The 25,311-nt window shown below is 41.8% G+C and overlaps 1 protein-coding gene across 1 annotated transcript in view; it reads right to left on the bottom strand.

Annotated features, from left to right (window-relative positions):
* pde5ab (phosphodiesterase 5A, cGMP-specific, b) overlaps positions 1-23,115 on the bottom strand; it is a 75,861-nt gene extending 52,746 nt beyond the window's left edge. Inside the window, exon 1 of the mRNA XM_029526139.1 lies at positions 22,957-23,115. Coding sequence (XP_029381999.1) covers positions 22,957-23,030 — 74 coding nt within the window. The 5' untranslated portion in view covers positions 23,031-23,115. The remainder of the gene's footprint in view (positions 1-22,956) is intronic.
* Between the last annotated feature and the right edge of the window lie 2,196 nt (positions 23,116-25,311).

Genomic DNA, 25,311 nt, shown 5'->3' with positions numbered 1-25,311 from the left:
CTATTGTCTGCTCTTATCTGCTCATCACTGTGGTCAATCAGAGCTGACGTAATTGAAAGGCTTTTTCTGACAGACTGACTGATGACAGTATTTCCATGGCGTGTGTATGTTTTTGAGTGGAAAGACACAGCATTTAGATACAAATTTATGTTCTGGAATTCAAATGTTATATTGTTTAAGGGTTCATGAAAACCTACAATGATTAAAACTTGAGTACTTGTGCCACTGTTCCATATTTAAAATCAAAATCCTGGCCTTTACAACTATATGGAAGACATAAAAATCATTACACATTCTGGCCTCAGTCTTACCAGAATTTACGACAATTTCATTTTCATTTTAATGGAAGCAGTATGACTGATTAAATCATGCATGATATGACGCAGGACATCTGCGTGATACACTCTCATAAAGTTCAACTTTGGTGAACTTTGACCATTAAGTCCAGACAGCCTCCCACCACAGTAAAATATTGTGCTAATGTGTTTTCTGATTTGACACAGGAAATAAAGTCATTTTCCTCTGCTCAAAAACCCAGCAAAACTGGCTAACATCCAGCTTTGAAAAATATAAAAGATACATTTGGCTACTGGCCTGGGTCAAGTTAAGTATAGAGAAGCATATCCAATAGCTCTGACTGACATTGACAAAGACACAAAACCTGTGTGAACAGAATTTTGCCACTTTTCCTGGTTTTACACCTTTCAGCACAAAGACCAGGTTGTTTGTTTAGCTGGTTGACATTACAGAAACATCAGTCACTACACAGACTATTTAAAAATTGACTTGGACTCTGAAAGGTTGAAAGGTTAAGCCAGTGTTGCAGAACCTTAGACTTGTATTCTATCTAATGGCCATCAGGGGGCAACTCCACTGTTTGTAAAAAGAAGTCAGTTTATATTTTAGTCTATGTGAAATTGATCATACTTATCATTTGATTAGCTAGCTCAGTAAACAATGAGGTTTTGGTCTCAGTCTCTCGTTTCAAGCCGACTTCAATACCACATGATGTTCATTTTTTAAATGATGTTCCAATTTAGAGGAAAATAGACCAGCATCGACAAAGTAACAGATTAGACAATAGACAAAGCAGAGAGCAGAATGAAGGCGGTGCTACTGTGTGATTGACAGACTGCCAAAAATACTGTTTGACAATCAGGTTAGAGGTAGAGAGCAGAGCAGGTCAGCGCAAAGAGGCAACATTATACAGTAAAACATTTTTAAAAGAGTTGCTAACTTGGGTGGAAATGGGGAATAACTATTGCTTTTGATTAAGCAGGATCATATTTTCTGTCGCCACAAGGTTGTTTTTGTGGAAATTTGCTGTTTTGGAGGACAGACTCAATTTTAAGGGGAATTAAAGGAGTAGAAATGCAATTTATGGCTTCCTTTTTCAATTTCTATTCCACCACAAATAAAACATGCCACAACTATCAATAGATACTGTATCTGCAAGCTTAAGAAATGGGCTGCTCTTATATAGTTTAATACAAACACAACTGAGAGCTTTACGCTGCAGTTCACATTCACCCATTCTCACACACATTTATACAGTTTGAGCTATACATAGCATTTCTCTAACACACATGCACACAAGTGTATAACCTGCTTTACCTCCTGAGCCACAGCTGTGTCCTGTTTCACACGGACCAGAAAGCTCAGCTGAGGCTATGTCCTGAAAACAACAATGCAGTGCATAGTTCCTACATTCTGCATGACGTTTATAGACTCTTGAAAATACCTAGTGTATTTACAGTGTTTTAACAGAGCCTCATGGTTTTGTGTGTCAGGTGGATCCTTGGTTGGGTCATTTGTTAGAAGTGTAAAAAGCATTTATTGCCCAGATTGCTGTGGATACATGATCTCCTTTCCCTGACCAACACTTAGCTGCATGAGACTGTATCACAAAAAAGTAAATGCTGATAAAACCATTGTAGCCAGACTGTGTCTGTCACTTCTTCATCACACAACACTTGTGTGTCTTTGCGTGGATGACAAAAGCATCAAGGTCCCTGCCATAAACCAGTCTGAAGAGACAATCAGACAATCAGACAGCACTCAAATACCACAACCAGTCAACACAATATACTGAAACGCATATAGTCAAACAAACAATTACTACACACACAAACTCATGTCCTCTAACAAAGGCTTGGAAGTTTGAATATTCTGTGTTTTATCCTGGACTGAGACTTCAGATATTGACTCTTGAATCTTCAAGATGTGTCTCTCCCAGTTTGGGGGTCACAGCCTGTAACGCTCCTATTACCACATGGACCACTTGGACTTTTACCTTCCACATCTGTTCCAGCTTCACTTTAATCCCCTGGTACATCCTATGCTCCATCTTTCCAGTGTTACTGTCAGCTAGGATTGCCTCATCTGCTGGGATGTCCCTGATGTAGTTGAACTATTCCTGTCTCTGACTTGTTAGCCAGCAGCCATTTTCAGTCTGGTACAGTGGCCCTGAGAGCTCAGCGCACTGAGCACTGCTCTGCTCGAAAAGGCCTCATTAGCCGTGATATAGGAAGGGGAGTTTTAAACAGGCTCAGAATTAAGTCCTGTCTTCTGGTTAGTCCATGTCAGCGCAATAATCTGCCTGGCTTCTATCAGCCCAAAAGGGCACATGTCATTCTGCTTCTCATTAAGCTACACTATCTACCCATTGCCATCCAAATCAAATTTAAGCCATTAACACACTTTAGAGTGACTTCTGGGTCTGTACCATCTACCCCCTGAATGTAATCTTGCAGCCTTTTGATCCCTCTCGGCCAACCTGTATGGAATCCAGTTCAGGTTGTTCTATTGTGGGGTTCACTGACGGCAGAACAAGCTCCTGAATTCTACCAGAGCATCCTTTTCAGGAGCACCTCAAATCCTATCACCTTTAAATACATGCACTAGACCATTCTTCAACAACATATTCCTGGATCTTTTTGTTTTGCTGATGCTGGAGGAGAAGCCTGTGAAGCACATTGCTCAAAACTCTCTCTTAGGGTTTAAACACATGCCTGTAAAGGCCACAGCATATGAGTCAAAGCATTTTAACACTCTTGTGACCCCTTAGTTCTCATGGATAATATTGCAATCCGGCTCTCCACTAATTTTTTAGGTTTTACCCTCCTTTTTTTCATTTGTAGGTACAAACATGATTTACATCCAATAAATCACTTTCCCATTACTTGAATGGACAAATGTTTGTCTTAGATTTTGGACTGAACAGTGTAGAACACAAACATTCACACATCCATTATAGTAGGTGTCATGTGTGCATGTCATTCAAACCACAAGATACTGCAAATCAAATGCATATACACATGTATTGTGCACGTTTGTGCATAAAGTGAAACAATAATGAGTCAAGGGTACTGCCTCCACACAAACAGGCGTGCACACACACATGAATCAGAGCACACACTTGCGCGCTCTCTCTTTCTCTGAAGTACGCATACACATAGCAGGTAGAAATGGGAGGTCAGGATTCATCTTTTTGGTCTTTACTGTGTCAGTGAACTTCGCCTTGAGGCCTTTCTGTCTGGTGCCGCTCAGTAAACAAGTCAAACAGGAAGGAAGTAAAAACCTGACCAGGACATCTGCCGTACTCGAACATGACTCAGTGCACTGCCAAAGGAATCTCTAAAAAAAATATTTATACTAATGTTGATAATGGTTGCTAATGAAATCAAAAGCTAAATAAATAAATAAAATCCAGACATCTTTCTTGGAATTCTTGGATTCAAGTTTTAGCCAAACGGAAAAAACTCTGATTACACTGTAACACAATACATAAGTTGGCCTTGGAAAAACAATATTGAGTTATGCAGATAAAAGTCCTTCAGTTTCAGCAACACCCTGGATCCTGACAACAGTGGTGTTTGTGAACAGACATGTTTAATGGCTTCCCTTCATCCAGCAAACGTTTGAGGAAACACAGACGTGTCTGCACAGTGTCAGAACGGAAAGGGGACAACAGGAATAAATCATGTAAGAGGAGAACAGGAGTCGTTCCCCTCCACCTCAAATCGAGGAGTTTTCAGTAAATTAATTTGGATGTCTCCGTAAACGCAAGCACGGCGTCGGGGGGAACACATTACATCATGTGTCCTTCAGACTTTGTTCTGTGCAAGTACAAACAAATTGTTTGCACCAGTCTACTCAGAAAACCCAACAAAAAGGCACTTTCCAGCTTGGCTGGAGGAAGACAATAAATAAATGTGTTCATGCAGAAACATTAATCATTGTCCCACTTCAGAATTATAGCTTGAGATCTTACAACCATGTTAGCTGTAGTGCCATATTTTCTATAGAACAGCATAGAGGATGTTCAGAGAGCAGACAATCTAGCAACTTTCACCCATAAATAATACTATTAATATTAATAAATACTTTTTTTTTGTGTATCTTCTGGTTTTCTGCCGTGTGGAAGCTCTGAGGTAAAAAGCAATCAGGCCAATGTTAAAAGCTGCTCTGAGCTTTTCTCTGTGTTAACTGCAAACAAAACATTAAAACTCAATGGTAGCAGACTATATTAGTTTATAAAAGATGAATTAGATCAATGAGACTTTAACAGAGTAAGGTCTCCAATGGCAGGAGAGCATTGAATAAAAACATTCAGCCTTGTGTCAAGCTAGTCTAAATAAAGTTTAACACAGTTTTTCAGTGATGCTACCATTGGTTGCCTCTCCACTGACTCAGAATAAATAGTGCATGATGACACAGCTGGCTGAGACATTATCCATTCACACAGCCTCTTAGCTGGTTAATGAACTTTATGCAGATGAGAGAGACTGAAAGACGTTTGCAAGAGAAAATATTCAACAGCATTAAGTACACCCCCCCCCCAATTACAGGTGCATGTCAACAAATTAGAATATCATCAAAAAGGAATGAGCTGCTATTGGACCTGATTATAGTTTGCAAATTACCTGATCAAAATATTGGCAAGCTTGACTTTTTTATCAAAGTCATTTCACACTTTATGGCAATAATGAGAACAGGAAAATGCTACACCCCAGTTTCAGGAACCTTGTTTGGGAAAAACAATTCCAAACTATTTCTTCAATGCATTATCAGAGTCATTTAACATTTTTTACAGAAATAAGACAAAATGAAGTAAAAAGCAAGAAAACAGATTAGAGATCATGAAACATAATATGCACAAAATGCACTTTATATGAATAAGGTTTGTCCATCTTGGGTGGTACTGTAGTATTGCTTAGTTCATTAGATTTGGCATACTTTTTTTTTATTTTTTTTTAAGCCTTGGTGCTGGCTAGAAATATGATGTGAAGAGTTTGTGAAAAAAAACAAAAAAAAACAAAAACAGTTTAAGTCATAAATAATACCTGTCTGAGTTCATGCCATAAATGTGGCACAAAATATGAGAATAACCAGTTGTGGGGGGGAAGGAAAAAAAAAAAAAAAAAAAAAAAAAAGGAGGAGGCAGGGACTCTGGAGTCCAAGATCAAGAATCAGGTAGTCAAGCACAACAGGAGGAGGGGGAGAGGAGAAGAAGGAGGGAAAAAAAAAAAAAAAAAAAAGCAGGCTCTCATTGACAGGTTTGATCTTCCAGACATGAAAGGTGGGATGAATCCTCATGGAGGGGGGCAGTCGAAGATGGACGGTGGCAGGATTGATGACCTTGGAGATGGAAAATGGGCCTACAAAGCGGGGAGCCAACTTCCTGGATTCCACTCTAAGAGGAAGGTCCCTTGTGGATAACCAGACACGTTGCCCTGGGGTGAAATGGGGTGCAGGACTGCGATGCCTGTTGGCAGACTGCTGATAACGGTCAGAGGAGCGGAGGAGGTTGGAGCGGGCCAGGTCCCAAGTGCGGTGACAGCGCTGGACAAATGCCTGAACTGAGGGAACGCTGGCTTCGTGTTGTAGGGTGTTGTGATCATATTCCACCCATAGGAGCTGCTTGGACCAGGAGGAGGGGTTACAGGGAGAGAGGCAGTGCAGGGCCGTCTCCTGATTCATGCGCTCAGCCTGGCAATTGGATTGGGGTGGAAGCCAGATGACAGAGTGACTGTGGCTCCCAGCAGCCTGCAAAACTCCAACCAAAAGAGGGAAGTAAATTGTGGCCCCCGGTCAGAAATCACATCACTGGGGAGTGCATGCAATCAAAACACATGATGCAACAAAACTTCAGCAGTCTCTTTGGCTGTGGGTAGTTTGGGCAATCAAATGAGTCGAACTGTCTTGGAAAAGCGATCAATGACAGTGAGTATGACTGTATTACCATCAAGGCCTGTGACAAAGTCTAGTGATATGTGAGACCAGGGGCGATGAGGAACTGGCAGAGGATGAAGAAGGCCTGAGGGGGCTTGGTGAGTGTTTTTATTCTAGGAGCAGACCTGGCAAGCAGCAACAAATTCCTTGGCATCCTTATCCATCGATGGCCACCAGAATCACTGTCGGAGAAGTGCCAGGGTGCGCCTAACCCCAGGGTGACAGGCCAGCCGAGAAGAGTGGCCCCTGGAGAACAGAAACTGGCAGGGACAAATAATCGATTATCTGGACAAGCACTGGGAGCAGGGGGTTCAGCATGGAAGCATTTTACCTTTTCTTCCACCTCCCAGGTTACTGCCCCAATGACATGTAGATGGGAGGATACCTTCAGAGTCAGATGGAGCATCCTCTGGCTGATATTTCCTAGACAGAGCGTTGGGCTTGGGGTTTTCAGAGCCTGGTCTGTATGAGGGGGAGAAATCAAAATGTTAAAGAGGGCCCACCTAGCTTGACGAAAATACAGCCGCTTGGCTGAGCAAATGTATTCCAGATTCTTGTGATCTGTCCAAACCACAAACAGCTGCTCTGCCCCCTCCAATCAGTGTCTCCATTCTTTTACAGCAAACTTCACAGCCAACAGCTCCCGGTTCCCAATGTCATAATTCTTCTCTGCTGGGGACAGCTTCCAGGAGAAAAAGGCACATGGGTGAACCTTCTGATCTTTAGCGGACCGCCCCAACACCAGTGTCTGACACAGCCACCTCTGGCGAGCAGGATCAGGGAATATGAGAATGGGAGCAGAGATGAAACGTGACTTCAACTCACCAAAGGCCTCTTCAGCTGTGGAGGACCAGAGGAAGGGCACTTTCAGGGAGGTGAGAGTGGTGAGGTGGGCTGCCACTGAACTGTAGTTTCTAATGACCCTTCTGTAGAAGTTTGCAAAACCCAGAAGGCATTGAAGTTCCTTACGTGTAGAAGGAGTGGGCCAGCAACTGCCTTGGTCTTGTCTGGATCCATTTGGGTCTTACCAGTGTTGATGATAAAAACCCAGAATGGAAACCTCTGAGACATGAAATTCACATTTCAACATTGAGCAGGTCCCGGAGAACATCATTGACCAATGCCTGGAAGACTTCAGGAGATGGCATGGCTAAATACTCATGGTGTCCACGAGGAGTATTGAATGCCGTCTTCCACTCAGTCCCTTCTCTTATTCTCACCAAATGGTAACCATTGTGGAAGTCAAATTTGGGAAGAAAAAAAAAAAAGGCACCTTGCAGCAGTTCAAAAGCCGAAGAGATTAAGGGGAGAGAGTGCCTGTTTTTCACAGTGACATTGTTAAGTCCCCTGTAGTCGATACAAGGTCGCAGAGTTTTGTCCTTACTCACAAAGAAGAACCCTGCTCCCGCAGGAGAAGATGACGGCCGAATGATTCTGGCAGCCAAGGAGTCATTGATGTATTTCTCCATAGCCTTGGTCTCTGGAGCAGATAGAGAGAAAAGTTGGCCTCTAGGAGGAGAAGCACCTGGCAGAAGACCGATTGCACAGTCGTATGGGTGATGGGGTGGCAAAGAGGTGGCTCTGGTCTTATTACAAACCTCCTTCAGTTCCAAATACTCCTTAGGAACTCCGGAAAGATCTGGAGACTCAGTGATAACAGGCAGACCAGGAGCAGGTGGGACCGCAGATCTCAAACACACAGCATGACAGTGACCATTGAAGTATGTTTCCCGAAACCCAGTCTATGTGTGGATTATGTCTTCTTAGCCATGGGTAACCCAGAATGACAGGTTGTTGGGGTGCGTGAAACAGGTGAAATGTGAGTGTTTCGCTGTGATTACCTGACATGGTTATTTGAAGAGGCACTGATTGATGAGTGACCCTGCAGAGGAGGCGGCCGTCTAGCGCAGTAGCAGAGATAGGCTCCCGGAGAGTCTCCCGACCAATACCCAGCTGAGAGGCAGGAGTCAAGTCCAAAAGGTTGGTGTCAGTGCCAGAGTCAATGATGACCGAGACCGTGTGATTACTCCCAGGACAAAACAGCTGAGCTTGAGTAAGAGGCTGAGAGGGCATTTCAAAGATCATAGTCCGACTCACCAGCACCCTCTGGATGACTGGTGAGCCCTGTCTTTTACTGGACAGGATGAGACAAAATGGCCATCCTGGCCACAATACACATATCTGTTCTCCTGCAGACGGCGCTGTCATTCAGCTGTGGAAAGCCGAGTCCGTCCCAGCTGCATAGGCTCCGAGGTGTCACACGGGATGCCAGAGACTGGCTCAGATGAGGGCCCTGGTGGATAGGCTGATGGTACCTGAGGTATGGCAGATAGAACCCTCTCTTCTCCGTTCCCGCAGATGGCTGTCAATGTGGATTGAGAGGGCAACCAATGCATCAAGATCAGCAGGAAGATCTCAGGCTGCCGATTCATCTTTGATGTTGTCTGAGATCCATTGTAGAAGGCATCAAAGAGCGATGCAGCGTTCCAATTACTCAGCTGCCTTGGTGCGGAATTCGATAGAATAATCAGACACGGACCTCCCTCTTTGCCTCAGGAGGAACAAACCTCGAGCAACCTCTCCGCCGGGCGTGACATGGTCAAAAATCTTTTGTAGCTCATCAGAGAACAACTTGACTGATGAGCAGATGAAGGATTGCTTCTCCCATTCTGCAGTTCCCCAGTCCTTTGCCCTGCCTGTGAGCAAGGAGACAATGTACGCCACCCGGGACCTCTCTGTGGGAAAAGCAGAAGGCTGTAGCTCGAATGATAGGGAGCACTGCACCAGAAATGTCCAACGGGAGCCAGGGGCACCAGAATAATGTTCTGGAAGTTGCAACCGTGCATCAGATGCTGGAGGGGTCTGGGAGCATGGTGGCAGTGCTGGTTCACGATCAGACAGGGAGAGCCTCTGGAGATGTTCCTGAATGGAACCCATATTCCTCTCGTGGTGTGTAGCCAGCTCCCGCAGACCACTTGACATGGAAGTAAGTTGCTCCTCATGGCACTTAAGGGCATTGGCTTGGGCCAACAACTTCTCTCGGAGTGTACCAGAGTTGGACAGGCAGACAGGGTCAAGAATCAGGTAGTCAGGCAGAACAGGAGAAAAAAAACCCCCCGCTGGATAGCTTGGCAGGAACACAAGACAATCTGGCAGAGGGCTCGGGAAAAGGGACTAGTATATATACTGAAGGCCAAATGGGAGGATGAGCCACAGGTGTGGAGATGGGCGGGGAAAACCAGGTGCAGTTAATGGGCAGATTGCCTGGGTAGAGAAGGGGGCAGGATCTGAAATCACAGGAGAGTTAGTGACATGAAAACAAAACCAAATGTAAACAAACTAAGAGTTGGAATTCCTGACACAAAAACATTCCTTCCTAACTGTTTCATGATCTAAATTGCATTAAGATTTATAGTGGTTTCGATAGTCGTAATGGAGCCCATAAGCCAGCAACGACAGGCTTTCAGTTGATACTTTCATCTGCATCTTTCAGGCAATAAAATGTACATAAGTCAAAAGAAATAGTGATGGAAAGTGTTTCAGTATGATTTGAAAATCTACCCCATTAAATATTTTATTGAAGCATTTTTTTCCCCCACTCTTTATCCGCAAAGAAAAATGTAGAAGATATTTTGGAAGGTGCTTTTTTTTTCCAGTTTTATCGTGCACTGAGGACTGCTGTCACTTATTAAAATCAAACATTTAGCTTAATCTTGCCTGGATGAGTCTCAGTCAGAGATCCCTCAGTAGTTACTCAGAGGTTATATTGGAGTCTACTCACTTGACTTAGTAGCTCAGCACATGTTTTCCTAGTCATTTTATGTTGTCAGTCAGTAGCTGGACATGATATTTATTTTAATGATGTCCCATTTTGCCAGAGCCGATGAGAGTGAACCCAGGTGCAAAAAGGGGAAGTGAGGCAGAGGTAGTGAGTCCAGTAGGGCAAGAGCTTTTTAATCCAAATGGAGGCAGGGGTCATACACAAAAGACTGGCAGGATCAGGCAGACAAAACAGGCAAGGAGTAGGCAAACAATTTCAAAATAAAAAAAAAAACAAAAAAACAGTCTGGTCATACACTGGGAGCAAGCAAACAACTGGGAATCAATTAGGGGACATGCTTACTGTGTGATTTAATCAGAAACAATCCAATCAGAATAGATGGCAGAGCATGTCAGATCCATCCCTCCCTCATCCTCAGATCCACTTTCTTCTCCAAATATGGTTTCTTCTGAGCTCAAAAAATCTAGATGTCGATGGCAAATTTACAAACTGGAAGCTTAAAACCACAGCTTGCAATCTGATGGGTGACTTCATGGTACTTATATGTATCTAGTAATACCAGGCAAACGAGTTATATTTGACATCATGAAATTCCTACATAAAAAAAGGATAATTTCACCCTAAGGGGAATAAAAAGGTGTGAACTGCATTGCACCACAGAGCATTCAATACGTTCATCAAAAATAGATAAAATAAATAAAAATGTCAAGCTCATGACAGCAACAGGAGAAGTCATGTGATCACAGAAGTCTGTAGGATTCAAACATTTTGGAGCTTTGCTTTGCCCCCCCCCCAAACACACACACACACACACACACACACACAAATTTCCAATATGGGTTTAATATTATAATATGAAATCAAACTTCTTGTCTCCTGGCTTCCTGTGGGCAAAGAATAAATGATTTCCAGAGAAACCATGTATGTGTGTGTGTGTCTGGCCAAAAAAGTTCAAAATAATCTACAGATAAAAGAAATGCTTTGTTATAAATGTACTATTTTGCTTCCACCTGCTTTTTGTGTTTGTCTATGTGTGAGAAATTGCCCTGTGGAAACACTGTACGGAGAAAAAAAAACTGCAAGTGGAAACACGCTCATTAAGACTGGTTGTGCGGGGGTGCGCATGAGTTGTGTGATGCCCCAGGGTTGTTCTAAAATGGTGTTTGGTTACTAAACTTCACACAAACACACACAGCATCCCATGATGCACTAGTGTCCACACAGGTCTGATCAGTACAAACTGTTCATCAACATGTTAAGTGGTCAATAATTACAATCCATAAATCGTGTTGAAAGAGAAACATTGTCAGAGGTGGTCCAAAGACAGTGAAATAACTACAACAACAATAATAATAATAATAATAATAATAATAATAATAATGATAAACACTATGTATGCAATTCGAGGATTCCTGTCTTTACACACCACAGCTGTATCGTCAGATGACAGTGCCAATTTAAAACATGCCATAATCTCCCCCACTTGATTATGAACTCCTGATTGGAAGCCTCGAGTTTTAACTGAAAACATGACTCCTGTCACAATTGCAGAATTTGCCAAACCTGCAGCTGCCAATGCTCTCTCTGTGTCTAATTGTGTTTGCACACAACCACCAGACTGAATTATTCCTGAAAATAGTTACACTGCTCCTTCTCTGCCTCAAGCCTACTGCAGATCTTCAACAGAGATTATAAATGACTGTTATATGCTGGTTTACTTGTTACTGCTGCCTCTTACAGGACTACATACTGTGCAACTTTAATTTCCACACGTTTGCCCCATAACTTTTCTCGCTAAAGCTCAGTGAAGCTTAGTCAAGGACCAGTTGCCTATCACACTTTGACTGATGGCAAGAGACAACCAAAGATACAGGACAATATGCTGCTGGTGCAACAAGTCCTATTAAATTGTACTAAAAGACATCCATTTTTAATTTTACATCGATAAAACAGTACTTGCCATAGAAGTGTCAACCCACTGTGACAGAGATTTTGAACTTTGTGGATTTGTGAGTTGCTGTTTTAAAGCAACCTGCTCATACGTTTTCCATCGCCATATTTCAAACCATAAGAAACTCTATGTGAGAAGTGTGGCCACTTTCTTATAGGCTGAAATACAATCTGACTTTTTTTTTTAAGTCAATGGATTCGCTAAAATGCTAAAATTAAAAAAGTTTTTTTTTTTTTTTTAAGTTATTTTTTCACATTTCCATTTCTAAGTCATTTTTTCAGCAATCCCTTTCCTGGCAGGGTCTTAATTTAAAGGCACTATATACTTAGCTAAACTCTGTCAGTGGAGGTAAAATGATATGTGCCTAACAGAAATGTGTCTCATAAACCACTGCAAATACATAGACCAGACAAAGAGCTGTCTTCATCAACTGCATTTGAAACATTTCATTTGAACAGGACCTCTTCACCCACAGGATGTTGCAGTAATAAAACACGAGGCTCACTCAATCACCGATGTACTTTATTCTACTTAAAGCAGGGCTGGACTGACATCACAGAGGCCTGTTCCTCTTTTATTGGAAAAAAAATGCTCTAAGGTGGCTTTGATTTTAACTCTGAGTTGTTGAGAAAGTCCACCCTTCTAAGAATTGTTTTGCAGATTATGGGGTGCTGACATGGGAGTTAACATGGTATGACCACTTACTGTTCGACTCAGCTGGTCAAGTAATCCTGTTTTAGGCCTTCAGGCCTTCTGTCCCTCTAAAAACCCCTGTGGGGCTGTCAGCACGACCTTCAGTGACACAGTCCTCGTTCCACATCATGAAGATGATGATCCATAAACTAATAAAGTTATTTTACTGTCCCATACTGTAAATGTTGTTTTAGAGGGTTTTCCATTCCCTTAAGTGTGAAATCTGTTTCCCACTTTAAAAGCTGTTAAGCTAAAATTATGTATTTAACTTGCAAAACTGCAAACACAGTGTTTTGTAACATTATATGTTACGCATACAACAAAAGCACACAGACAGTACAAACACACTCCACTAAATGGAGAGAAATGGTAAGAAAACAAGTGTTAAAGGAAGGGTCATATCTGAGATGGCTTGACTTTTAGTCACAAGTTACAGCCAAGCTGTATAAAACACATTGATCCTTTGAATCACAGGCTCTCAACAGAAGAAAAGACAGTAAGAGCCTGAAACCTCTAAACTGATTATCAATAATTCGATAGTCAGACTGGCACCAATATTTTACGGTAATTTCACTCCACCCTGAATAGGGGGAATGGAGGGAAAACATGGCAACCATCAACTGGCAGCATTGGCAGTCACACAATTGACAAATTATTTGGTAATAAAAGGAAATGGAGCACAGCTTGATTTACACTAATTTCTCTGTCTTTAACAATCCCTCATGGTAGTAAGTAAGAGTAGGCTCAAGTCCTAGCCCTATTATTGCATGGCAATAAGACATTTCCTGTTCACATTCCTCTGAACCCCCTCACTTAACAAAATTATGGGAAGTAGGGGTGTTTGCTAAATATACAAATGTTTTTTTCTTAGAAATACCATCCTCAATGTACACATACAGCATAATCATGCATCAAACTGTTGAGTTAGGATGTGTTCCAACTGAAGTCAGTGTGCTTTTGATTTGAGGTTTTCCCCATCCAGAGCAGAATCCAGACGTTCCATCTATGCACAGATTGTTAACTAACGTGAGGCTACACTATATGTGCTTATAGATCAAAGTTAATGCAAACAGCAGTTGGGAATCATTGGATAACAAAGTCAGCAGCATTGTGGGGAGTCTTATCTCCACACAAAATGGAATATCGCCACACCGTATCACATCACATCATTTCATTAACCATTAACACACTACTGTGTTGAGTGTGTTTACGTGTTTGAGTCTGTCAGTCTAGTTCCTAATGATAGTCTCAATGTCAAGGCAAGGTTTAAAATGACCCATCCAATCTGCCTTCAGTAAACATGAATTGTATCTATTAATAAGTGCTAAAACAAGCAGATAATCTATCGGGTCCCTCTGAGAGGAACTGGACTTCAGTCAGTACACAGAGAACAAGAACACACATCTAACAAGTCCGCCAGTAATGCTGCTCTTTCTTACTGCTGAAGAAGGTATTCATAATCATGTTGACTAGCATATTAGCACTATTATGTGCGAATGAAGCTTTTAAATCTGCATTTTACTGTGTTCAGATCCCATCAAGATTTTAGCTTTTCACTCATTAAATTAAATACTTTTTCCTCACCAATCTGACCTTTTCCAAATTCAGGGCCTTGACATTCTTAAAAATGTCCACCCCCAAGTGATGTGAAAGCCAAATCATATCACATGTCAATTCATCATCTGCCACCTTCCTTTGCTCTTCCTGTTGCTAAAAGGATTTTGACTCTCCAGTTTTTGCCATGGATGTGATCCATTAGCAGACAATCTGATTCTTAAGGCAAAAAAGTGCAAAACAGTGTGGTCCAGGAAAAAAAAGAGAAAGATATTTTTAAAGATAATTTTTCTTAAAAACACTCAAAAACAGAGAGAAGGTAAAAAAAAAAAAAGTTAGGATATCTCTTTATTGATCAACTTAGAAGGAATTTAGACTTGACATGGGCAGCACAAGGTGAGGGTGGAACAGGAAACAAAATAAGATTAAAAAGTGAATATAATAAATAACAGAAATGTACTGAAATGAAATGTTGGCGTCCTCTGCAATATAAAAAAAATTCTAATGTTTGGATAAGATGTGTAAATTCTTGAGATTTGTGGATTTTAGATATGCACATTTATTATATTTTACCAAAGTTTTACTGTTTCACAAATTATTTGTGACTCAATACAGGTGGAACCAACTGCTGGACCCCATGCTAAGGTGAAAGCTAATTTTGGAATATGTGCAAAAGCCAGACCAGGGCTGGTGTTCAAATTGCTGGCATGATATGCAGCTCTGACCTGAATATTGTTCAGGTAAGAAGCAATTGATCTGAGGAAAGCCATTCTGCTGCACTGAAGGAAACTGGACTGAGGTGGCAGCACAGTTAATGTGAAACCTGCTTATTCTATTGCATCCAAGTGGCGGAAGAGTATACTCCTGCAGCTAAATTAGTTAGATGACTTATTTTCTTTTGGGTACGTGCATTTGATAATATTTTAGGAAATGTAAACAATTTACAACAGCAGTTTAATGTTGGTAAAGTTATTACATTAAGGTTCTATTAACTCACAGAGCACTTTTAAGCCTCAATGGACACCTGAAAATTGAAGATCGACAGTAAATAACAGAAAAGTCTCCTGGAAATAAATTGCCGCAACCACATTTCAGTGGCATTTTATTAGGTGAAAATATACACCCATACACTCTTTTCCCTGGCCTGCTGTGCTCCATGCCTGTTCTGTTAACTGCATTAGCCTTTGTGTGGCAGCCAGCTGATGAATAGCCCACGGTAGGTGTTAAGTAACATGTTGGGGGAGACCAGGTCTTGGGCATCCATCATAATCATCATCACCTGGGGAGGTCTGTTCTGGTTGATGTTGAGTCGGTCATCTTTGCACTGTGGAGGCATAAGCAAGCAAGCAGAAACGAACCTGTTGGAGGTTTTATTCCAAAAGAATAGATGGCTTTGACTGACAAACTTATCAACCTCCTCAATAGCAATGCTTGAAATTAATGTTTTTCAAGGAGAAGGGAGGAAGACCCGTACCCAAACTGGTACCCAATTTAAAGGAATAAAATATTTTAAGACAGACATTTTCTGACATTTTCTTCAGTTCAACATGGGGATACATGTGTAGGATCCCAAAGTGAAGCAGTTATAGGAGCTAGCAGGAGGTTTGGAAACTTTCCCAAGACATTGTGCGATTGGATTTGATTGACTGGCACATCAGTAGTAGGCCAATTGACTGATTTTAAAATTGAAGATTCAACCTGGGACTTAAAAATTATTGCAATGGTGAAAAGTCTTAAACCTGCATTCTACTGAATGACCATCAGTAGATTTTAAAACCCTATAGAGATTGTAAAAAAAAAAAAAAAAAACACCTCAGCAAACATTTTCCTAATGAGTCCTAAAGAGTTTCCAGTCATCAATATAGCATGATACTATTTTTTATAATGGTCCTATTCAGGGGAAAATAGACAATAAAGCAGGGTATAAAAAAAACCCTAGAAAAAACAATGATGGCCATATTACAACCTGAAGGCTTCAAACAGCAGTTCACAGACACCAGACAGGTGACGTCATGGTGGGTGGGTGGAGGCCCTACTGTTCTTTCTTCCATAAAAACATTTCTACTGAAAAACTCTGCAAAACCTGAATGATGTGTTTTTCAAAACTTGCTTTCTGCAAAGTTTTAAATTTAGGGAGTAAAGTGTTTCTGTATAAGAAAATTAAAATGACAGTGATGGGATGCAGACTGGGGTCAGTTTGTCTTCCATCCACCCACCTTAACCTGCACCTGCTCAGGCTTACTGCACAGTTACCATGGCAGATTTTGAATCTAGACCACAGAGCCATCCTGTCTGAAAGCAGTTAAATCAGGGTCTTTGCTTGCACCAGCTGCATGTTTATGTATTTACACATATCTGCACCCTGAGCCATCAGATCATATGCTAACTTCAAAGCCAATCAGCAATTTCATAAAACAACAAAATTAGGATAGAAGGAAATACATTCTGCACTGAGTGGCTTAAAGTCTTGTGTAAGTTTCTTTTTTTCTTTTTGTGCTGTCTATGAATATTCTCATTCATCCAGGTCATTGTTCGCTCTCTCTCGTGAATGCTGGTTGGGGACATACCACATCACATCCAAAACTCGCTGGACTTTGTGAACAAAATCAAAGGCTTAAAAATAGATGAAACCGTGGTTTCATACGATGCAACCTCCTTATTCACCTGCATGCCGACCTTGGAGGCACTGTGAGGCATCACTTAGAACAAGACAACACTCCTCAAAACAGAACCAATCTCATACCAGACCAGGTCTGTCAGTTATTGGACCAATAATGCCTCAACACCACATATTTCCAGTTTAACAGCAGATTCTGCAGACAAAAGTACGGCTGTGCTATGGGCCCGCCGGTATCCCCCATTATGGCCAATTTATACATGGAAATGGTAGAGCACAAGGCCCTAAACTCATATATAGGAACACCTCTAAGCCATTGGTTTAGGTATGTGGATGACACTTGGGTGAAGATCAAAACCCAAGATTTATAACCCTTCACTGAACACATGAACTCAGTGGACAAAAACATCAAGTTCACTTGAGAAGATGTCAAAGACAACCACTTTTTGGATTGTGATGCTCACTTTGATGAGGGCAGAAGCCTCCACATTGGGGTATACAGGAAACCCACACACACACACACCAATACCTACTTTTTGACTCACACCATGCACTGGAACACAAACTAGGAGTTATCAGAACCTTGCAACACAGGGCTGATAATGTACCAACCTCTACTCAGGCCCAAGCAGAGGAACATAAACATCTGAAGGGAGCTCTGAAAATTTGTGGCTATCCGAGTTGAACATTTGGCAAGACAGCAGCATGCTCCAGAAAGAATAACAACATGGATGACGCTCTGAAAATGAAAGACAAACGCAAAAACATTGTCATTCCATACGTGTCTGGAGTCTCAGAGAAACTCAGGAGGATTTTCAACAAACATCAAATCCCTGTAAGTTTCAAACCCATTAACACTCAGGAAAAAATTAGTACATCTTAAGGACTAAGTACCACACAACCAAAAAGGCAACCTAGTATATGCTGTCCAATGCAGTGAAGAATGCAAGGACATATATGTTGGAGAGACTAAACCACCTTTACACAAACACAGGGCCCAACACAGAAGGGCAACCTTCTCAGGTCCAGTCTCAGCTGTCTATTCCCATCTAAAGGAAAAGGCACACTCCTTTGAAGACAGCAATGTCAAGATCCTAGACAGAAAGGACAGATGGTTTGAAAGAGAAGTAAAAGAAGCCATCTATGTGAAAGTGGAAAAACCATTCCTTAACAGGGAAGGGGGTCTACGACACCACCTATCTCCCATTTACAATGTTGCCCTTTCATCTGCACCCAGGAGAATTAACAACTTAACCTCAGACAACTCTCAAGTCCAGTTGCCCATGAATTTTGTGCTGACTTCTAAATTGCCTTGTTCTTTTTTACTTGCATGCACAGATAATTGATGGTAACACAGCCGAGGCTGATAGAGCAGTCAGTGCTGATGGTGACCAGTTGGGGTCAGTCACTTCACTGTCTGAGTTATAAAAGCTCTATGGTAGGACCTATTGCCATATAAGCAGATCTGGACTATCTACTTCACAGAACCAAACATTTATCACTTTTGATAAGCAACTGGCACCCATCATGACACGTGCACATCTTCATGTGTTTGTGCACAAAATGAAACTCTATATGGGGACAAATCCAAACAGGCTCACATAGCTTAGAATCCACAAATGGCCAACAATCAACAAGTTCCCTGAAAATAGTTTAAATTTAAATAAAAGGATAACGTATATTAGACTTATATTTGTCAGATGGACACAGACATGACAGACAGGAGTTTGTGGATTTGTAAGACACACTAATCAGGAGGGGTAATCAGGGGAGTAATCCCATTGGGATAGCATGTTAGGATGTATTTATTTATATTTTATTGGTATTTTGTAAGGCAGCGTAGCATTGCAATTAGGGCTGTTGCCTCAAAGCAAGAGGATTGTGGGTTCGATTCCCATGCCTGGGGCCTTTCTGTGTGGCGTTTGCATGTATCCCCCACACCAGTCTGGGTTTCCTCCCACTGTCCAAAGATGTGCACATCTAGGTTGACTGGTTACTGTAAATTCCCTGTAGGCGTGAAGAGTGTGAATAGTTGTTTGTCTCTGTGTATCTCTATAGGCTATGTTGGCCCTGCGAGATACTGGTGACCTGCCTGGGGTGTATCATGCCCTTGCTTGAAATGCCGGCTGGGTTCGGCTCCAGCACCTCCCATGACCCCAGTGGATAAGTGCTGTTTTATACACATTTATTCTGTAATTTTCTATATTATATTTCTGTGCTCCTTTTTCTTGGCTTTTACTTTATTTAAGGCCCTAGTTTAATTTTTTTTAAATGATTTAATCTTTATCAGTTTCTGCTGAAAATTTGAATTCATAATATTCACATTTCTTTAATTCCTGGTATTATTCTATTTGATTAATCACTATGTTTTAATATAGAGACTTTATTAGTCCACTCTGTAGAAATGGGGGTGAATTTGTGTGTAAGTGAGGGGGGAGAGAGAAAAAGTGAGTTGTATTGCTTTTACCTTGTAAAACATTCTATGTTATTGTGTTGGAGGAAAAGTGCTATATAAATAAAGGCTGATTGTAAAGCTCTCAACAAGATACACACACAGTCCTTTGGATTTCCTGATTACATTGACTATCCCACTCTGCAACTGACACAGGCAGCAAAGAGTGTATGATTTCCAGATTGTTATACCATTGTGGTCATAGAAATCTAATTTTATGATTTTAACAGTTTCACTTGAGGTTAATTTTAGTAAAATAGTCTTTGACATCACTATGATGTCAACACAAAATCATTGAGGTTTAGCTCATCCAGGAAGCACATCATTTTATTTTACTTTGCAGATGAAACGTTGCCGAGTGTTTAAAGTAGTCTGGATTGATTGAAATTTAAGTGGTGAAAGAGAGAACACAAGATGGCTTTTGTAGCACCAGTTCTGGCGATCAGTGACATACAGAGTCTAAATCATAAATCGTTTCCTCCAGATAACTCTGGTCATGGCTGCAATAAGTTAGAAAATCATTCACCTTCTTCCTGAAGCTCTAATTCTGCCTTTTCTCACCTGTTCACAGATTTATTGAATTAATTTCCCAGCTCACATAAACACAAGGAGGTGTCAGCTACCTGACGTCTCACCCCTGCAGCAGAAACGAGTCCTGGACTCTGCACATTAGCCAGATCTGTCCCACTGTATTATCTCCCGATAGGTGCCATATTCAACAGGGTCTGTTTCATGTCAGTCATATTTTAGACACTATGCTCTGTGCACTCTGCTTTAAATATCCCAGAGGTGTTAAAGTGCAAAACAGAACCAAGAAGATTGTATCTTTAAAAATGTATACTTTTTGAGAAGTTGCTAGTGAAGTCAGCCACATTTAGCAGAAATATACACAAACTTAAATGACGCATAGAAGAGCTTTTCAACATCTGGTCACCTCATTACATTCTCTCCTCTTTCTCTTTCCCTCGATCACTGCTTTTCTGTGTCAATTATCCCCTTTTTTATTTATTTATTTTTAACCAAATGCTGGAATCGTTTGCATCCTGAAATGGAAAGTGGGGGTGAACACAAGTGGAACTTGCCTGCATCACTGTGATGACCATAGGGAATAACTGACTCATGTAGCTTTAACAGAAAGGACTGCCGTCACACCAAAAGAAGTAAGGAAGTAGGTGGGTGTGGTTTGGGGCATTGGTGTGTGTGTGTGAGTGTATACTGATCCAAGCCCCTTACACATCTCCTTTCTTTTTTCATAACGCAACTGTCATTCTGAGGGTGATGAAAAGCACATGACATTTGCTTACATGTTCCAATTATAAAGTAATAACTTCCAAGCAGGTTTTGTAGGCGTAATCTAAATCTAGCCAAAGAGCGGTACCATTAATCAAATCGTTACACCCAAAAGTGTTTTTTTTTTATACAGCAACAGAAACAGAGAATATAACCCTGTATAAACACACAGGTCTGTCCACTGTGCTTATATCCAGTAAGGGGTAAAAAATTTAGCGCTGACTCAGTCGAAGCAGAAACAGAGAGACACATGTGGCCTAATGCCAGAGGGGACCTTTTATCAGCAACTAAGAATAAAATGTATTCAATTTTGGCCACAATGAAATTGGGAAAATAACATTTGTGATAAGTCCTTATCAAATGTTGTGTTAAAGCCACCTTTGATAACACTGAAATCATCTCTGAGTATTTTACTAAAATGTCCACGTGAACGCTGACTCAAGGCTAGGTAAAGTTTAAGGCCAAGATAAACTCTGTGACATTAATAAATAAGCATTAACATATTTCTGCCCCCGGTGTTATCCTGGCAGTGTGGAGAACTGTGAGAGTGCAGTTAAAGCTACACTTTCAGTTTTTATCACATTAAACATGAATGAAACAATTGTCACAACCTGACTGTCACCCAACCTAAGCCTAACCTAAGCTCTTCAGCCTGTGGTGTCATTGTCATTGTGTAATGAGAACAACAAGATAGGTTTTGAAATGTTGAAAGAAAAAATTCTGTTGCAAGATTAATTTGATAGACTTTATCTCAAAGGAATTACACTGAGGGTGGTTGAATTAATAACATTATTTCTTGACGCACACATTTGTTTCTGAGCATCAGTATCTGGCTGTTTATCTGCTGTTTGTTTCACTTGCAGCCCCAGATATTTCCAGGCTAGAAAACCCAAAAGCAATGAGCTGCAAGAAGCTACATATTAGATTAGATTAGATTTTCCTTTATTGTCCCACAATGGAGAAATGCATGTTGTTAAAGCAGCGAGAAACCAACAAACAGAGACACACAATAGCAAGTGGCGCTACCCATAGCAGCAGCACTTTTTTAAGTGACAAAGATGTGCAGAGACGGACATTTTAGTCATTGTTCATGAAAAAATATTGTTTTGTGCAAATTGAAGCTCTCATTCAACCTAAATTTAAGCAAAACTGTTCAAAAAATACCTGATTCAGCATCAGCTGCAAAGGCAGTTTCTACTTCACATCCTTCCAAACCCTTTAATCCTCCATCACGAGGACATCAAAGCTCAGAGCTAAAGCAGCCTGACATTCTACGTCCCATCCACCTCCCACATCATTTGAGAGGAATGCAACAGACATATGTGGTGGAAAAAAGCAAATGGGTCCCTCTAGATATTTCCACTGTTAAGGAGGTCAGAGGAGCAGAACCAGAGAAGACAGAGACCTTATATAGTCAGAACAAATTCTTGGTCAGGCTCAGGTACAACAACTGGAGATGCGGAGCTCCCCAGAGATCGCTGAAAAGCTACAGAACAGACTTCATGTTATTGAAAATTTGGAAAGACAGAGAGCACGAAAAAGGTCTTAAGAAGGTAAAACAGAAACCATCAGCATGGGCAAGGGGGGGGGGGGGACACCAATACAGAAAGAAAGAAAAACTAACCAGTCTACAATCCCGAATCTCCTCAGCTGACCCAACCAATTGTGGTCCACTCACGAAAAGCGGGGTCAAAGGTTAGGATTTCCTGGCTTTGGCTTCAAGCTACATCCCCCCAAATTCCTGGATGTGGTTCATATTCAGCCCACAAGTCCCACGACCTTGTTGGGACTAGTGCTGTGTAACGCTGGACTGTGGGATCTGCACTGCCTTTTCTTTTTTTTTTTTTTTTTTTAGTGATGGCATGTGTTTGTTTATGTTAGACTCAGTGGGCGGCAACATTGACACAAGAAAAATCACCCGAGAGGAGGGATTAGAGTCAAAGCGTGAGAGTTGACATTACTGTGTCTGAGACCCATTTAATGAAGCTATGCTACTGGAAGAAGACAAATAGTTTGGACACAAGTGGAGGAAGAACCAGACTGACATGGAACTTTGTGCCAAGACTTAAAATTTTCCTTTGAAACAGCAGTCTTTTTTTTTTTTTTACCCCTTACCCCTTCTCTTCACGTCTTACTGGAGGAATTATATTCAGATTTTTCCATTGTGTAGATAATTATAGCAATAAGTCAGATCAAATATAACATTGTCTGCTGAATCAAACATAACCTCTACCTCCTTCCTTTGGAAAAGTGCAAACTCTTGCCACTACATCACAGGAAGCACACACAGACACACACACACTCCAACACATTGGGAAACTGACAAAAAATGTTAGTTGTGGTCTGTCAGCAACAGTAACCCCCATCCTTGCACAACCACTCACCCCATGGCAGTGGAAAGAAGTCCCTCCGGCTCTCCTGCGACCTCAGCAGCTTCAGTACACACACTCGTGCACATTCAGTGATGGAGTCAGCCACGGGGGTTTCCTCCTTTGGTTTCGCTCTCCTGTTTTGCCCCCCGCCCTCCTTCTCCTGGCTTCAATACTATCCTTTTTTGGAACTGGAAAGGAAGGAGAAAAAAAAAGGGATTGTTATAAAGTGAGCAAAGGAAAATGAGAGGTAATCATAGTAATTGCTCCGTGTCCTTCACCAGGGACATTAACAGCCTCCAATGATCCACCCCCCCGACCCAACAATCCATCTTTCCCCTCCCTCTTTTCTCTCAGCCATGACAAGACGTTGACTTCTGGGTATCATTTTACTCTCATGGATTTGTCAAGGCTAATCATGACGTGGCAGTATATTGGTCAGACCTTAGGGATAGGTAGTCACTGCCCTAGCATCCCAGGTGACACTCTCAAATTGGATGACTAACCTGTAAATGAGTAGGACTCTGGTGGCTAAGTGCAAGAGCCAGGAAAACAAAACAGCTCAAATGGGAATAGTTATCTGACAGTTTCCCCAAGGTTTCCAGATAAATCAGATCTTTTAAACCACAGCCGTCCCAGTTCTGCTATTGTTCTGGCCCAGGCTATGTTTTGCATGTGCTGGCTATTTTTGAATTGTTCTTGCTTCCTTAGTTTACCTGTAGGGTTGCAGAGTGCTAGAGGTGGGACTGACCTACTTTCCTTTGAGGTGCAGAAAGCACACCTGGCTTCAATCAACTCATCATACTCACCTCAAAAGCCACCTCATACTTCACTTGAGTGCCAGATGTTTCTGTTTCATTAAGTAGAGCCACGGCACACTCTTTCTCAGAACCTTTTGCCATTGTTTCCTGTTTTTTTTAAGTGTTCCCTAACATCCATTTCGTTTTGTTTTTTTTTTTGTTTTTTTTTCCAGCTCTGAGTCTCCAAGCCTCCAGTTACTGTCTGCTGTGACTCCTCACCTGCAAAACCAAGTTGGCTCTTCTTTGTTTGTACTGTTTTTTTGTCAAAATAAATCTTTTGTGGAAACTTCCAACGGGGTCTCCTGCTTTTTGGGTTCACTAGCTCACCAGAAACAGAAACTTCTTGCCAACAATGGATCCAGCAGAAACCGAACACATGAGGCAAGTGCTCTCAAAACAAGGAGCTCTGGTTGGTCAGCATGAAACTGTCTTGAAGCAGGTCATAGATTGCTATGATAGCTGAGCTACTCAGCTGGCCCACCTCCCAGCCCCGGGAACCCTACATCCCCATTCCAGCCAGGTATGCTGGTGATTTACAATGTGCACAACTTCTACACCAGTGCTCTTAAGTATTTGACCAGCAACCAGTTATATATGCTACTGAAAAGGCTAAGATAGCATTCATTATGAGTCTGTTGTCTGGCCATGCTGCAGCTTGGGCCTTGGCAATCGCCAGCGAAAACCCTGATCTCTTTTGCAATTCTGGTAGTAGAAGGTAGGGAAGCAGAAAACCAGTTGCTCAACCTATATCAGGGCAGCCAGCCAGTTTCCCAGTATGTGTTGACTTTCCATATCCTAGCTGCAGAAAGTGGCTGGAATAGCTCTGTGCTCAAAGCCATTTCTTTTTTTTAAAGGAATATAAGGAGAAATAAAAGGTGAATTGGCAGAGTGGGATCAGCTTTCCTCCTTAAATGAACTTATTCAGCCAGCTATCTGACTGGATAATAGAATAATGGAGAGACGCAGGGAGAGACAGAGGCCCTGGTCATGCTGGGGCCACTCCCCTGGCATCTGCTTCTCCACCAACAGCGCTCGACTCCCCCTCCACTGACTTGGTTCCTCAATCCCAAGAAGAGACCATGCAGTTGGGAAGAGCCTGCCTAGCCCCCGCTGAGAGACAGCGGTGTCTTCATCACCAGCTCTGCATTTACTGTGCTCACACAGGACATTTCCTTATCATTGCCTGGAGGTGCAAAAAGGAAGGGCTCCACACCCACTTCTCTCCCAAGTGAAAGGTTTGTTGCACTGGTCACACCCAACTATTCCAGTTGGAGTGCTGGTGGATTCTGGTGCCGATGGTAATTTCCTTGCTCCATGGCTTTCCCCTAGTTGAACTCTCGGGCTCTAAATAGATATTGTCCACAGACGGCAGCCTACTAGAGACAGTCACACACAAGACCGAAGCCATTAAATTGACAGTTTTGGGGAATCACCATGAATTCATGTCATTTCATCCCCATTATCCTCCATTGCTCTCAGCCTCCTCTGATTAAAAACACACAGCCTTCACAAAGACTGGTCCACTACTTCCATTCGCAGTTGGAGTAACTACTGCCACGCACACTGCCTG

This window comes from Echeneis naucrates, chromosome 18, assembly GCF_900963305.1.
Source record: "Echeneis naucrates chromosome 18, fEcheNa1.1, whole genome shotgun sequence".
Classification (NCBI taxonomy): Eukaryota; Metazoa; Chordata; class Actinopteri; order Carangiformes; family Echeneidae; genus Echeneis; species Echeneis naucrates.
This window is presented reverse-complemented; position numbering and strand designations above follow the sequence as displayed.